At 45.5% G+C, this 15,567-nt stretch overlaps 1 protein-coding gene across 1 annotated transcript in view; it reads left to right on the top strand.

The window, feature by feature from the left end:
- The first annotated feature begins 525 nt into the window (after window positions 1–525).
- The window catches only part of LOC309546294 (E3 SUMO-protein ligase RanBP2-like), a 258,408-nt gene continuing 243,366 nt past the window's right edge, over window positions 526–15,567 (top strand). Inside the window, exons 1-4 of the mRNA XM_082245888.1 lie at window positions 526–667; window positions 10,768–10,835; window positions 11,144–11,255; window positions 12,144–12,296. Coding sequence (XP_082102014.1) covers window positions 596–667; window positions 10,768–10,835; window positions 11,144–11,255; window positions 12,144–12,296 — 405 coding nt within the window. The 5' untranslated portion in view covers window positions 526–595. The remainder of the gene's footprint in view (window positions 668–10,767; window positions 10,836–11,143; window positions 11,256–12,143; window positions 12,297–15,567) is intronic.

The following is a 15,567-nucleotide window of genomic DNA, read 5'->3' as shown; positions in this document are numbered from 1 at the left end:
GGCCATGCCTGCAAATAATACTCCGCATACATAAAAATAAGTGTTCCTAAAGATGTTTTGAGAATGCAGACAACTTATTCTGCTGTGTGCGTGCAGTACTTATCAGCGCAGCGCAAGGTAATCCACTGCCAGTAATACCAATAATATGTACACTTTTATTAACACGTCAAAGTTGCAAAACTGTGTTCACACATTAGGACTTGTTTTATCCTCCGTCATGAAGTACCAACCCTCTCATGCTAACCACTAACCTATGCTGCAGAGCACTAGAGCGCACTGAGCCTGGTTCTGTGAGGAGAACACAATACTCCAAACACTAACATATATGCCTTCAACTACTAAGTCCATTCACTTCCGCCCTAAGTGGCGCACAGTTACGTTTAGCCCTTTGACCGTACCGTAGACTCCGCCCTTCACACTGCCCGCTAAATCCCGCCCAAAACTTCCCCGGGCCCTGGCATCTTCAAACTGGAGGAAGTGACGTTGGGGACGTTAGAGCCGTAGAGCCGCTAGAATTGCGTGAGCTCCTTCCGGGAAGTACTGTGTGCGGAGTGCGGCTTACACGGGGCCGTGGTGTGTACACCGAGCGAACAGAATGAGGCGTAGTAAAGCGGAGCTGCAGAAATACATCGAAAATGTCCAGAGCACCGTCTCCTCTCCTCGGGAGGTGAGCCACACACCCCCCCGGCCTTCTCCCGGCATACACTACACTGACCGGCTCAGAGCCCTCACTTCTGTATGGGAGTCATTGTATGCAGGCAGTGCCTCCTTTACTCCCTGGAGGAGGGTCACACACCCTCCCGGCCTTCTCCCGGCATACACTACACTGACCGGCAGAGCCCTCACTTCTGTGTGGGAGTCATTGTATGCAGGCAGTGCCTCCTTTACTCCCTGCAGGAGGGTCACACACCCCCCCCCCCCGGCCTTCTCCCGGCATACACTACACTGACCGGCAGAGCCCTCACTTCTGTGTGGGAGTCATTGTATGCAGGCAGTGCCTCCTTTACTCCCTGCAGGAGGGTCACACACCCCCCCGGCCTTCTCCCGGCATACACTACATTGACCGGCAGAGCCCTCACTTCTGTGTGGGAGTCATTGTATGCAGGCAGTGCCTCCTTTACTCCCTGGAGGAGGGTCACACACCCCCCGGCCTTCTCCCGGCATACACTACATTGACCGGCAGAGCCCTCACTTCTGTATGGGAGTCATTGTATGCAGGCAGTGCCTCCTTTACTCCCTGCAGGAGGGTCACACACCCCCCCCGGCCTTCTCCCGGCATACACTACACTGACCGGCAGAGCCCTCACTTCTGTGTGGGAGTCATTGTATGCAGGCAGTGCCTCCTTTACTCCCTGCAGGAGGGTCACACACCCCCCGGCCTTCTCCCGGCATACACTACACTGACCGGCAGAGCCCTCACTTCTGTGTGGGAGTCATTGTATGCAGGCAGTGCCTCCTTTTACCCCGGGGAGGAGGGCCACACACCCAGCCGGCCTTCTCCCGGCACACACTGACTGACTCCCACACAGGGGTGAGGGCTCTGAGCCTTGTATTCAGGCAGTGCCTCCTTTACCCCCTGGAGGAGGGCCACACACCCAGCTGGCCTTCTCCTGGCATACACTGCACTGACCGACTCAGAGCCCTCACCCGTGTAAGGGAGTCATTGTATGGAGGCAGTGCCTCCTTTACCCCCGGGGAGGAGGGCCACACACCCCACCGGCATACACTACACTGACCGGCAGAGCCCTCACCCCTGTATGGGAGTCTTTGTATGCAGGCAGTGCCTCCTTTACCCCGGGGAGGAGCGAGCTCCGAATACAATTATCCCAGCTCTGTGCCTGTAATGAAAGTGAAAATGAAAGGTGTCCATGCAAAGAAGGAAGGAGCCCTTTGATACAGTGCCCTATTGTAGGGGTTGGTTTACCAAAGTCAGAGGGGCTGATTGCTTTGCCAATTAATTTTCCCCAGAGCTTAGTGAACGAGGTGAATCTCTAGCTAGTCTTGTGCCAATTAAAAATGCTATGCCCCCCCCGCATGTGATTGGGTGTTGTCTGAAAAGAGAAATTTCTCTGCTTACCTAGGTGAATGCAGCATCGGTCACCCGCTGGCTCTGACACAGAACCGAGCAATCAAACACTGTAGATCACTAGGTTCTCACAGCTCTCTGCTATGCCTCCCCTCTGCTCACTGGAGCGCTGGGCTGTGGAGGGGACGGGAGTGGCTGGATCAGGCTTTCAGCAGCTCACTGGTCAAGGCACATGGGCAGAGCCCGACTCCTTGGTCACAACCTTGCCTGGACTGGCTCGGTGACATCAGAAGATTTCAAGTGATTGAAAAGGTTCTTTAAAAAAAAACAAACATGTTATACTTACATGCTCTCTGAAGTGGTTTTGCAAAGAGCAGCCCTAATCCTCCTTTTCTCAGGTCCCTCTTTGCTGAGCCAAGCTGCAGCTCTGTATGTCCATTCACAGAGCTGGCATTCAACTCTGCCCCCTCTCTCTCCTGATTGGCTAACTGACTTTGACAGCCACAGGAGCCAATGGTGCCACTGCTGTATCTTACCCAATCAGAAGGAAGAGTCCTGGACAGCTGAGGGACTCCTGGACATTGCTGGACAGAGATGGGGCTCAGGTAAGTATTAGGGGGACTGCAAAGAATGCATTAAGATGATAAAGACTTCTGCTTTTACAACTCCTTTGAGCCCACTGTGTGCTGAAAATGGGTCATAGTAGTGCAAAACGAATCCATAGGAGAAGTACAACTAAAAAAGCTTTGGCTGTACTTCACCTCTAAGCTTTGTGGAGAATTCCCTTATAAAGTGCTATTTTACTTGCAAAGTATTCAGCCTATTTGATGTCCATAAATCCACCCCTTAGTCTCTCCAGAAGTTGCCATTTCCTGGAGTTTCGATGTCCCCTGCTGTGCTCAGTGGTTGCTCCCACTGACCCCATGTTGACACAGTGTTCTGTGTAGATGTGGGGGTCAGCAGAAGGCACCACTGAGTGCCACAGGAGACCCAGGAGTGTTCACAATTTATTCTCCACCCCATAGCAGTTTTACTGCTACAGGGTGGCTCGCCTGTGTAGAATCGTGTGTGTGTATGTGTGTGTGTGTATATATATATATATATATATATATATATATATATATGATTCTGTACTTACACCTACATTAGGGGATACAGAGCATCTTTATATTCATTACAAATAGTGTTTTTCTGCCATCTTTAGGTGATTGGACACTGGCAGAAAAACAAGAAATAGTCCCCCCCTCAGACAAGGCTCCAGTTTTTTTGCTAGTGTCTGAAGGGGACTGTCATGTCTGTGAAAATGAATAGCTGACTTCTCAACGTTTCCACCTGGGTTTAGAAGACCAGTTTGTTTCCAGATGTGTTGCATACAGCTTTTAAATACTCAAAGCAATGCTACCCGGACCATGCACTGGATAACATAGGGAAGACCTGTAAGGTTGCCGTTCAGCACTGGACCCTGAAGAAAGATATATTGTGGTGTTGTAACAATGAAAATGGGCGCTGGTAATGATGTGGGATTGTGTTATGATTGTGGGTAAAAGATGTCTTCAATGGGAGTATAGAATATATATATATATATATATATATATAATATTCTCATTACCCAATTAGTAGTGACCAGTGCATATGTAAAGGTAAACTCAAAAAAGTATACTTTATTTTGTCAAAGTTAAACTTATGGTAGCAACCCAGTAAATTATCGCAGGATATGTGAGAAAAATTTGACTTTTGGTGATAGCTAAAATAATACAAATGTGTGACACTTGTGATTATTTGTTAATCCTGGATTATCATAATATCAATAAAAAACATATAATTGACCGTGAAATCTGGGATTCATAAAATTATTAGTGCTACTGGTGAAACAGTCAGTGCATAATAAATAAATGAAATATTCAAAGTGCTTTGTGCTCTTGAGAAAGTAAGCAATATTTGCTTCTTACCAGATGGCCTTAGGTCACAAGGACCTAAATCGCTTTTGATCCCTTTAAAGGATAGATCAGTCCTCCACTCCAGATATGTGGCAGGTTTTCCAATGGGATTGGATTGGTGGTGGCTCAGTATAATTATCCCCTCCTTTCCTTTAATCAGGACCTTAAGATGTGGGTCTCAAGCAGGTGTATATAGAAAAAATATAGTGGGGAAGCCGAAATATAGTGTGATACCGTTTTTATTAGAATAAAAAATGGCTGCTTACAGTGAATAGTGCCTGTCCTGGCACTAGGTGAAAACGCTGTTTGTTTTAGAGGGTAATCCTGGTGCTCTGTGTTGAAACAGTCTCCTATACAGCCCTAGTAGCGTGGCAGCGGTGGCGTGCGTTCCAGACAGGGCGGAAGTGACGTCGCTGGCTCTCTTGTTTCCGGGTGTTACAATAGATCACAATGCATTTCGCGTCATCAGGAAGTCTGTGTGGATTTCATCAGGGATAAAGTGGTCCTCCGGCCTAATCCGCCTTTTCTTCCTAAGGTGGACATTGTGTTGCCTTCCTTATTTCCTAAGCCTAAACATCCCAAGGAAATTGATTTGAATTCTTTGGATGTGGATCGGGCAATAAGAGTTTATTTGACGGTTATGGAGTTATTGAGGAAATCGGACTCTCTTTTTTCCCTACGGATGGTCCTCACAGGTTTGGATGCGTCTGCTGCGACTATATCCAGATGGATCAGGCAGACGGTTGTTCAGGCTTATTCAATCAGGGGTCAGGTTCCTCCTTTCTCTGTAAAGGCACATTCTATTTGAGCGCTGAATGCCTCTTGGGCTTTTCGCCATTAGGCCTCTGTTGTACAAGTTTGTAAGGCAGCGACTTGGTCGTCTGTGCACACCTTTATCAAGTTCTACAAGGTGGATTTGTTGGCATCTTTGGATGCCTCTTTTGGCCACAAGGTTTTGCAGGCTGCTGTTTCGTAAGAGAATGTTTTTCTTTTAGGGGTCTTTTTATTGGGTGAGCTCCTGTTTGGTTGAGCTTCATGTTTCCCAGTTGGCTAAGTTTAGCCCTTACGTTACTTCTGGTTGCGTTCTTCCCACCCCTCATGCCTACACTGCTTTGGGACGTCCCATTCAGCTGATGAGGCTGCGTCTGTCAATGGACGATAGAGAAAAAAAGATATTTGTAATATCTTACCGTAAAATCATTTTCTCTGAAGTCCATTGACAGATGTAGCACTCGCCCCTCTGATTTGGGGATGGTTTTTTCTTCACTGCTTTCAACTGAACTGGTTTGCTGAGCTGAGTGTGTCTGGTTTATGCCTGTGGGGACAGCCCCCTGGGCAGGTACATAAATTTTTTTTTTTTTTCCTGCTTAGATTACTCCTGCAGGGAGCATCATAACCCATTCAGCTGATGAGGCTGCATCTGTCAATTGACTTCAGAGGAAAAGATTTTATGGTAAGATCTTACAAAAATCTTTGTTTCTTACGTCCTCTGACAGTCGCCGCCCACTCGTACAGTCTTCACCAATGGGTATTGACCACTTATCCACAGGAGCAAGCTAGGCATAAGACTTGTTAAAAACAAAGTAATTTACATAGACACACCTGTAGGGGGCTGTCTCACTAGTCCAATACCCCCCTGCTGGGAATTGGACTGGTCGTCCTGGCATTCCAGGACAGAGGATCTTAGGGAATCCCAGCCCGCCATCGAGCGTTTAGCAGGCTATGCATGCGCCCTGGCCTAGCAAATGACCGGCCCCTGTCCTCAGGGGCAAAAGACCGCGAGGTGGCTACCTCGCCGGGATGCCTCAACAAGCGGTTTTGACCGCGCGACGCATCCTATTTTGGCTGCCGGCCCCCCCCCCCCCATCTGGGGTGGGGTGTTCCCGTGATCTAGAGGCGCCCACGCCATATGGAGCGGTAAGTAACTTCTGTGTGGGGCCTCTGTCTGGGGATTACATTCTGCTTGTCTGTTTCCCCTCATGTCTGTGTCGGGGCTTGCATCCCTCCCGGTCCCTGCGGGGGCTTCTAAGCGCATGTTATGCTGTGGGGGGGTCCCTAACCCTGTCCGCACTGTTAGTGTCTGATTTGTGGGTACAGACATGCTGGTGTGGACCGCTGTGGTGCAAAAAAACGCGGGTCCGCCATTTTGGGTGTGGGGGCTCTGGCCTCACTGTGGGCATTTCTGCAGCTTCTCTATGTAGTGTTTTGGCACCTTCGGGCACCATCTTGTGTGTGGCAAGGTGTCTTTTCTTGCACATGTTCGGCGGCCATTTTCCCGGAGCCTCCCATTCCTATACATAGGCAACCATTTTCCCTTAGGCCATACCTTGTTGATCCTCTAGCGGTGTGACATCACTTCCTTTCCTGCATGAAGAGGGATCGTTCAGCAGCGTGGTAACACTCCTGGGAGTCTTTTTTGCTGTTTTTGGGGATATTCATCTGCCTTGGTGCCTTTCCTATCTCAGTGGGATACTTTAGATTGCGGTGGGTCGCTGCGATCGCATCTTAAAGGGCCAGCGTCATAGTGATTGTCATGGAGTCCCAGGACAGCAAATTTCCCCTAGCCTTGGTGAAGGACTCGGGTACTCCTGATTCTTCTCCTTCTCTTGCTGCTGCACTTGCGACTTTAGCGTCCAAGGTGGACTTGTTGATGTCAGAACGGACTTCTAGAAAAACCCCTAGGCCTTCGCCTTCCTCTGATTCTGAGTCTGATATGGTTGCCTTGGACAGTGTACCCCCCTGACGGGTCACAGTCCTTTCCTTCTGATGGGGAGGTGGAGGAGGACGATGGGAATGATTCTTCCCCTGAAACGTCCAAAGAATGCACTGCTGTGTCTGCGCTTATTGCTTCTATTAAGGATACACTACACTTAGAGGATGAGCCCAACCCGCCGGGTAAGCGGTCCTCTTTTGGGACCCGTAGAACCCGGAAGGCGGCACAAGTGTTTCCTTGTCCCACTGAGTTTCACGAAACGGTGAACGAACAATGGCGCAATTTAAAGCGCCCTTTTGTGGTACCAAAACGGTTTCAGTTCCGTTACCCTTTTGCGTCTCCTACAGATTTGCGCTGGACTGTGGCCCCTAACGTTGATCACATGGTGTCCAGATTAAACAAGGCCACTCTTGTGCCCGCGGAGGATTCTCCGGTGTTTAGGGACCCTACGGATAGGCGGGTGGAATCGCTTGCTCGCAACGAGTATATGGTGGCGGGTTCTTTGATGAAAACTATTTTCGCCTCTGTTATGGTGTCTCAGGCTGTGGCTGATTGTGCCCAGGTGCTCAAACGGATTCCGCCCCTCCGACTACTTTGGAGATGGTGGATTGGATTCATCAGGAGGTTTTGTACCTGTGTGACGCGGCCTTGGGTGAGGCTCCTCTAGCCGCACGGCTGTCTGCTGTCGCGGTCATCATCCGTCGTTTTGTATGGTTGACGAGCTGGTCGGCTGACCAGTCTTCGCGTAAGATGGTGTCTGACATCCCTTATGCGGGGAATCGTCTTTTTGGGGATTCCCTGGACGAATTGGTTAAATGGGTCACCGGGGGCAAGAGCACTCTGCTGCCCCAGAACCCCAAGGGTACGTTTTTTTCCACGGTAAGCTGGGCCCTTCTTTTAATCCACATCAGGGGTCCTCTCGTGCCTTCCAGGCACAGGACAAGGGGAAACCCTTTAAGGGCCAGGGTGGCCAGGAGAAGCCCTGGGCGGAAGAGTCACGATCCACCCTCATTGGCCTGACAGATCACTCGGCCTGAAGGGCCGCCCTCACCCATTCCAGGGGGTGGGGGGACATCTGTGCGGTTTTCTCGAACCTTGGCTGCTCCGGATTCCGGACAGGTGGGTTCAGGAAATCATTCGATCAGGATAAATGATCGAATTCCATTCGCGTCCGGCAGACAGATTTTCTCCCTCAAATCTTCGTTTGTCCCCAGATCGGTTGCTCGATCTTCTAGGGGTGGTCGTCCCGGTGCTTCATCGGGACAGGTTTCGGGGGTTTTACTCGAATCTGTTCACTGTGCCCCGAAAGGAGGGCAGGGTACGTCCGATTCTGGGCTTGTAGGCTCTGAACCGCTTTGTGCGGGTTCAAATGTTCCGCATGTAATCCCTCCTTTCGGTGGTGGCCTCTTTGAGCCGGGGAGATTCCCTGGCTTCTATCGACCTCAAGGCTGCGTAGTTGCGTATCCCCATATTCGAGGGTCATCAGAGGTACCTCGCATTCGCGGAGGATCACTGTCAGTTTGTGGGGTTAACTTTCGGCCTCGACTCCAAGGGTGTTTTACCTAAGTGCTGGCTCCTGTTCTGGCCCTGTTACGGGCACGGGGGATTGAGATCGGGGGATATCTGGACGATCTCCTGTTAAGATGGAGTGCCAGCCCGAGTCTGTTGTGCGATCTGTCAACTACCGTTCAGACGTTCCAGGAGTTCGGATATGGACCATCGTTGTGTGTGTGTGTGTGTGTGTGTGTGTGTGTGTATGTATATATATGTGTGTGTATGTATGTATGTATGTGTATATATATATATATATATATATATATATATATATATATATATATATATATAAAAAAAAAAAATGTGTGTATATAAATAATTTAGTATGCTCTAAAGGCTAAGGCTGGCCATAGACAGTGCAAATTTCCATGGGTTGCAGGAAAGAAAATTGCAAGATTTCCCCATCAACAGTGTTGACAGTGAAGTTCCCTCCTGCCAGACATGTCTTCTCCCTGCTGGGTTGGCTTCCCTCGTTGGGTGAAGGCAGTGATTTATAGCAGCGGCTTGTGATAATCACAAGCGAATCCAGCGCGCTGGTTGTACTCAAGTTGATCAATAGATTAACTTGGTACATTCATCCTGCCCATTAATGATTCAAATCTCAGCCGGTTCCTACTAACCTGGCCGAGATTCGAATTGTGTATGGCTGGCTTACGCAATTTCATCCTTACAAGCACAGTATGTTGTGGGTCACATCTTGGCTTTCTTCGGGAGTTGATCTTTAACACCATATTTTCAGTGACCAGTCCTTTTACCAGGAGTGTGGTTACTTCTTGTGCTGTGTCACTCAAGTTTGTAAAACTGGTACCTGGTCTTCAGTTCACATTTTTAACAATCAGATGTTAGAGCTGCTGAGAACACGACAACCTTTTGGTCAGTCTGTTTTGCAGGCTGCTGTAGCAGGTTCAAACCTATTTTTTTGGATTAGTTAGTTGGGGCTTGTTGCGGCCCCCCCCCCCCCCCTCTACTCAGTCAATGGTTTCGTTGTACTTTATGGCTTTCTACAAAAACTAAAGCTTTGGTGTAGTCCAAGAAAATTACTTCACAGGTAAACAAATCTTTTTTTGATTACAGTGGAACTCATCTCAGAAGATACCCTGTATTCTCCATCTTCCTTTGCATGATAACTCAGAGGGATACAATTTAGCGTTGCTCAATTAGGGTTTAAGTTCCTCTTTAATTATGCTGGCTTCTTGCTGCTGACAAGGTTTGAAAGCTTGTGAATGTACAAGAGCACTCATTAGCACTCTTGCAGTTCTTTCAGAACTACAAGTCATATGCCAAGGTTGCTGATGGTACCTGTAGTTCATTCACAGGAAATTGTGAATGAGTAATGGTACCATGTGTGCAGAGCCTCGCATAGCTGTGCTGATTTTGATTTGTGACAGCAGATGCAAGGAGATGATAAACATCTAGGTATATTTTGTGACAGAATCTTGCGACAGTTAAGATACATAAATATCCATGCATTTAAAGGTAGATGTACTAGTCCAGTCTAAAAAATATGAAGGTTTTCGATCTGGCGCCAAAAAGTACTATGGCTATGCTGGTAGTATGCTTAAAGGTGTAAATGCTGCTGATAGACTACAAAAATAGCAGTAAGTTAAAGTGAAAAAAAACTCTAATAGTGTGTGCTTTAAAATATTAATAATTCTAATAAGTGCAATGTGCTGCAATATGTTGCTAATCCTCATTCTATCTCTAGTGGCTATCAAAAAATGTAAATATTAGTAATCAAAATATTTCTGCAATCTGTGCAAAAAAACTGTGCACCATCAGTGCCAAACTATAAACAATTCATACATATAAAGAATAAAATCAAATACAAACTCATGAAATTTTGTAAAAATAAATAAATAAAAATGAAAAATGTGATTAAAGTCCCAAAGAAAGTTCAATAAACTGCAAATTCATGCAGAAAAATAAATATCTGTGAAAGCCAATCTTCCAAAAAAATGTGTGCCGAGAAACGCCCTGTGTGCTGCTTCCACCAATCACCCCAACCAGATGTAATGGCTGGTTAGATTATAAACCAGCAACTACACCTTTCCTTATAGAGTATATCCAGCATATGTAGTCTCATAATCCACTTTAAATGGTCATCCACAGTCAGGCCATCTCGTATGTCAGGCAGGGATGTATCATATGTCAGGAGGAAAATGAATCCACGTAGCGTGATTCCATAAAACGTATACATTTTCTGTAACATGAATTTGTATTTGATTTTGCACAAATATTTTGATTACTAATATTTATATTTTTTTGATATCCACTAGAGATAGAATGAGGATTTATTAGCAACATATTGCAGCACATTGCACTTATTAGAATTAATATTTTCAAAGCACACACTATTCGATTTTTTTTTTTTTTTTGCGCTGATTTTTTTTTCCCTTTAGTCTAAAAATAGTTTATCTTCACATTGCTATACATTGTACTTTGGCATAAAATATGAAGGTAGCCACAGTTCTTATGTGGAAAATACGTTTTTTGTTTTTTTTTCCTTTAAAATTTTCCATGATTTTTTTAATTTCCAGAAAGCCATGAAAGGATTCCTTTTTGCCAAGTTGTACTATGAAGCGAAGGAATATGATCTTGCCAAGAGGTAATTAACTGCAGAAAAGTGAAAGTTTGAAACCATTAATATTATGCATGTGGTGTTTGCTGCCTTTACATTTTGTCCCTTCCTGACTTCCTGTCTTTGTGCTCATGTGTGGTGGGGGGTCAAAAATGTAATTGAATGAATATTATTTTGGTGCTCTTACTAATGCTAGAATATCTCCCCAAACTATATTTTATGTCATATGCTAATACAGCAATATACAGGTCGCTGTGTATTTGTGTATTCTTTTCAAAAAAACGATTGCGATTTAAAATGTAAAACCTTAATTGTATTGTTCAATATATTTTCAGATGTGTGTCGTCATACATTGATGTGCAAGCAAGAGATCCAAAAGCACACAGGTTTCTTGGTCAGCTTTTTGAGCTTGAAGGAAATGTTGATAAAGCTGTTGGCTGCTACAAGGTACTTTAGCATTATAGTTAAAGAATTGTGCACGTGTGTGTATATACGAGGGGTCTCTAAAAAGTTTCCTGCACTTTTTTATATTTAATAGTTCTAAAACGTGTGGAAACCTTTTGAAGAACCCATGTATAAATATAAAGCTATTTGTCAGAAAAGTGGGCACCCAGGGATGTTTTGCTCATGCCTTGTGATGGCTTCCAAAGCACCCAGGGAGTCTCGGGACCTTGAAAGCTTCTGCAATTCAACCCTGGTTCACACCAGTGCGACTTGACAGTTCAAAGTCGCATGACAAGGCGCACCTTGTTTGAGGCAATGGAACTGTTAGATCGCTGTGATTCAGTAAAAAGTTACTGCGTGACTTGCAATTAAATCTATTAAATGAAGTCGCACGGTTGTCAGCAAGCCAAACATGAAATCCAGCTGTTAGTAGGCTTTGATGTTACACTGAAATAACGTGACTTCAAAGCCACACTGGTGTGAATCAAAGCTCAGTCATGTTTGGGATATCCATATTTCTCTGTTAATCTGACTTTCATAGTGATGGACCAATAATGAAATGTGGGAATGAGCAGAAGTACATTGTTTGTTATGGAACACCATAGGTTTTGCAGCTGTGGGAGGACACTCTGAAAGCCAATGGAAAATGTGCAGGCATGCTTATTTGACGTGTATTTAATCTCCTGCTACTATATTGCTGTAATGTGTGGTTAGGTACAGTTTTGAATACTGTTGATATTTATTTTTACTGCCATTTCTTATGTTGAAATGACTAAAATTCTGTTTGGGCTATGTAATGCATGATATGTATTTTTAGTCAGTAGTAGTTCAGTGTACGTTTATTAACCTTTTTATTTTATTTTTTAACACATTTTTTACTTCTGATTTCAGCGTTCTTTGGAACTGAACCCTACTCAGAAAGATCTTGTTCTTAGGATTGCTGAATTGATATGCACTAGTGATGTCACAGATGGTAGAGCAGAATACTGGGTGGAAAAAGCAGCCAAACTTTTCCCTGGAAATCCTGTTATCTACAGACTAAAAGTAAGCTATGGGAAAATTTTGTTTTTCAAATCTAAAATACTTATATAAAAACCTCCAATCCTTTTTTATATCATACATCTTGGAACACAGAGCAGCTTTATCCTTCCTTACAGGTCTTACTGGTTATTGGATACTGGCAAAGTAGACAGGAAGTCTCCTCTATAATAACCCCCGATGTCATCTACACTTGTTTCATCTTGTTGTGCTTTCTTTTTCCTGGCTCCTGGGCTGCCCTGGGAACCATGCTATAGTGACGAGAGGTGGCTGGGGAGATTCTGGTATCTGTTGCGGGGGCAAAGTTTTTTTTCTCGCCTCTTTCCCTGTGACCCGCCACACATGAGGTGTGGGTTGATGTCATGAGCAGGGGTGGAGGTATCTGGCGGCGGCTATCTTGCTTCTTTTGTGGTGATGTCCAAAGTGGCACTGGGGACACCTGCAGCATAGATTGCGTTAGGCAGCTGGTTAGAAGCAGCTGACACCTTGAACGACTGGAATCATTCTTTTTGCAAACAGCTGGGTGCAGCAAACACTAGGACCAATTAAGCGCACCTTGGGGAGGCAGGGGCATTGGCAATTTAGGACATCTCAGAGTATGCAGCTCACTGGTGCAGCAGAAAAATGCCCTCTTGGCAAACTGGTGATATTGTAGCACAAGTTTTTGTTTTTGATCGTTAGCAAGGCTATAAGTCTCTCCGACAGAGGGGATGCGGGGTCCAGATACCTCTGTTGGTTAGGGGAGTACCTAAACGTTTCCCTCCTGGCTCCTTTTTCTTTTATTTGTACATTCGCTACCTCTGGGGCACAGTTTCTACATGACGGGGCTTTGTTGTCTGTGTTCAGGAAATTGCTAAATAGGCTGTCTGTCGGTTTTTCTTGTTTGGGCCGTTGAATCACCGATTTGTAGACCTTCCACATTTTCTCTCCCTTCTGATTAACGGAGGATTAAGTTGCGGATGAGGACGCAGATACAGATGATTTTGTTAAAAATGGTGTCGCGCTAATCACAACATAAAAAAAAAGATTCAACTGACGGCATGAGTCCCATGTGCAATAAAAGTCCAAATGTATCCAAAGAGGTGCAAAGAGGATCCACCACCAAACAGAGCCACTGAATACTCTTACCAGCTGTGATGAGCGTTCACTTCTGGGTATCGTCTGGCTGCTCCGCCTCCCTCGGCTATATATTGGATAGCGTCTCCGTCTAGCCACACCCCTGACGATGTCACTGTATGACGAAACGCGTCGGAATTGGCTGACGCATGCGCAGATGAGGGACGCGGTGGCCATCTTGTTGGTGAGGAAACCAACGAACACATCGCACTGCAATACTGAACGCTGGCAACCAACTTTTATTATGTAAGCTGCTTTCTTTTATTCCCTAATTAATTGATATGAGTTACTACACCATGAGGGGATCCTTTGTGTCTCCTGAGTGAAGCAAGAGTCTATTGGAGGTCATTCCAGTCCGCAGCAGCAGGAGGAGTTGTATGAGGCTATTGGATCATATCTGTTGTGAAATATATCAGCACTTTGGGTGTTGTGTGACCCTGTTGGGTCTAAGGAGCTGGTAAGAGTATTCAGTGACTGTTTGGTGGTGGATCCTCCTCTTTGCACCTCTTTGGATACATTGGGACTTTTATTGCACATGGGACTCATGCTGTCAGTTGAATCTTTTTTTATGTTGTGATTAGCGCGACACCATCTTTCACATTGCTACTTGAAGATAATGTTCATGTCTTTTTGTGTCCGCTGCTTTTCATGTATGTTTTTAAACTTTTAATTTAGGTTTTATGCTCACGATTATAGCGCAATTCTATCTAATTAACAGATGACTTTGTACCTAATAAAGGGAAGGACTAGTCTGCGCCTGTGGATCCCCAGGGCCCAAGTTAAAGTAGATTTAAAAGACCTTTGGGCAATCTTGCAGAACTGGTGTGCACTGATCAGAAGTTGCCGCTTCACAAGGCTTCCTTTCTGAAAGCTCTGTCCCTGGGATCATGACAGCTGCCACAAGATCCTCTGTTCTCCATACATTCTCACCTGAACTGTTTTTAAGTGAGATGAACACTCCCCAACAAGGTATTCACTGTATAGGTTCATTCATCAATACCCTATCAAGGATGACTTTGCTAGGAAGGGGAGCATGGCCTCCATGGGTGTGGTAATCATGGCAGCCGCCACAAGGACCTCCAGTTGTTTCCTAATAAATTCTGTCCTTCACTATATTTCTCTTTTGTTCATTGGACACAGCTTCCTTATTCTCAACCATAGGGTTTACTTTATAGCAACACCTACAGAAGTAGGACCCTAGGCAAAAGAGAAACTCTGCAATGCCTTTGGGCAGTCCTAACTGATATAACCCCCCCCCCCTCCCCTTCTCTTCTATAGGCCAATCAGTTAAGTGTTCTGGTCTATGGCAAGAACACTATCTAACTTTTTTCACATATATATTCTTATTATAGTGAAAGCCTATGGGAAATTTGGCACCATAACTCCTCCCACAGTTTTTACACTACATAGACAAGTAATATATCGAAATGAGCAGATCGTTCCCAATCGAGTTGTTGTTACTTTTTGGAAAGTTTTGCTGAATGGTTTTGAGAAATATCGTTGTTTTTGTGGCCCCATAGGAATGAATGGCGGAATGCTCAAAACTAGAGTGGGGCCTGAAAATAGTTAATAGGGTGAGCGAAGAAATCTTGCCATAATTTTCTAAACTGCTGCCACGGTGGGGGCAAGAACACTGACACAACTTCCTGGAAATTGTAAGTTTTCTAGTTTCTGCCTAGTGTTTCAGGAGTATGGGCACTTTAGTTGTATCTGTCTGCTACAGAAGTCAGGTTTTCTCTTTTAAACATGGGCAGGCTGATAATAGGGTTTGGTGGCATCTTCTGCCACAATTTCTAGGTGAATTAGGCAGACGGTGGTTCAGGCTTATACCAATAAGGGTCTGGTTCTCTCCTTTCCTGTAACGGCGCACTCATTTTGAGGGGTATCTTTTTTTGGTTGAGCTCCTGTTGGCCTGTTTTGGCTTTACTTTCTCCCTCCCCTCATTTTGGCACTGCTTTGGGACATCCCTATGGTCAAGAATAAGGAAGCGAAGTCCATTAATGACCTCAGAGGGATTAGAACTCAGAGGGATTAAATGGTGAGTAACAAAAATCCCTTTTTGTTTGCGGGGTGGGCACTCCCTGACAAGGTGTTCACTAGATGGGTATTGATGAGCAAACCTAACGACGGATGCCTTCACTAAGCAGTGGAGCATGGCCTT

The sequence above is a fragment of the Pelophylax lessonae genome, assembly GCF_965119305.1.
Source record: "Pelophylax lessonae genome assembly, chromosome: 2".
Classification (NCBI taxonomy): domain Eukaryota; kingdom Metazoa; phylum Chordata; class Amphibia; order Anura; family Ranidae; genus Pelophylax; species Pelophylax lessonae.
Note: the sequence above shows the minus strand (reverse complement) of the source record. Positions and strands in the feature narration are given on the sequence as shown.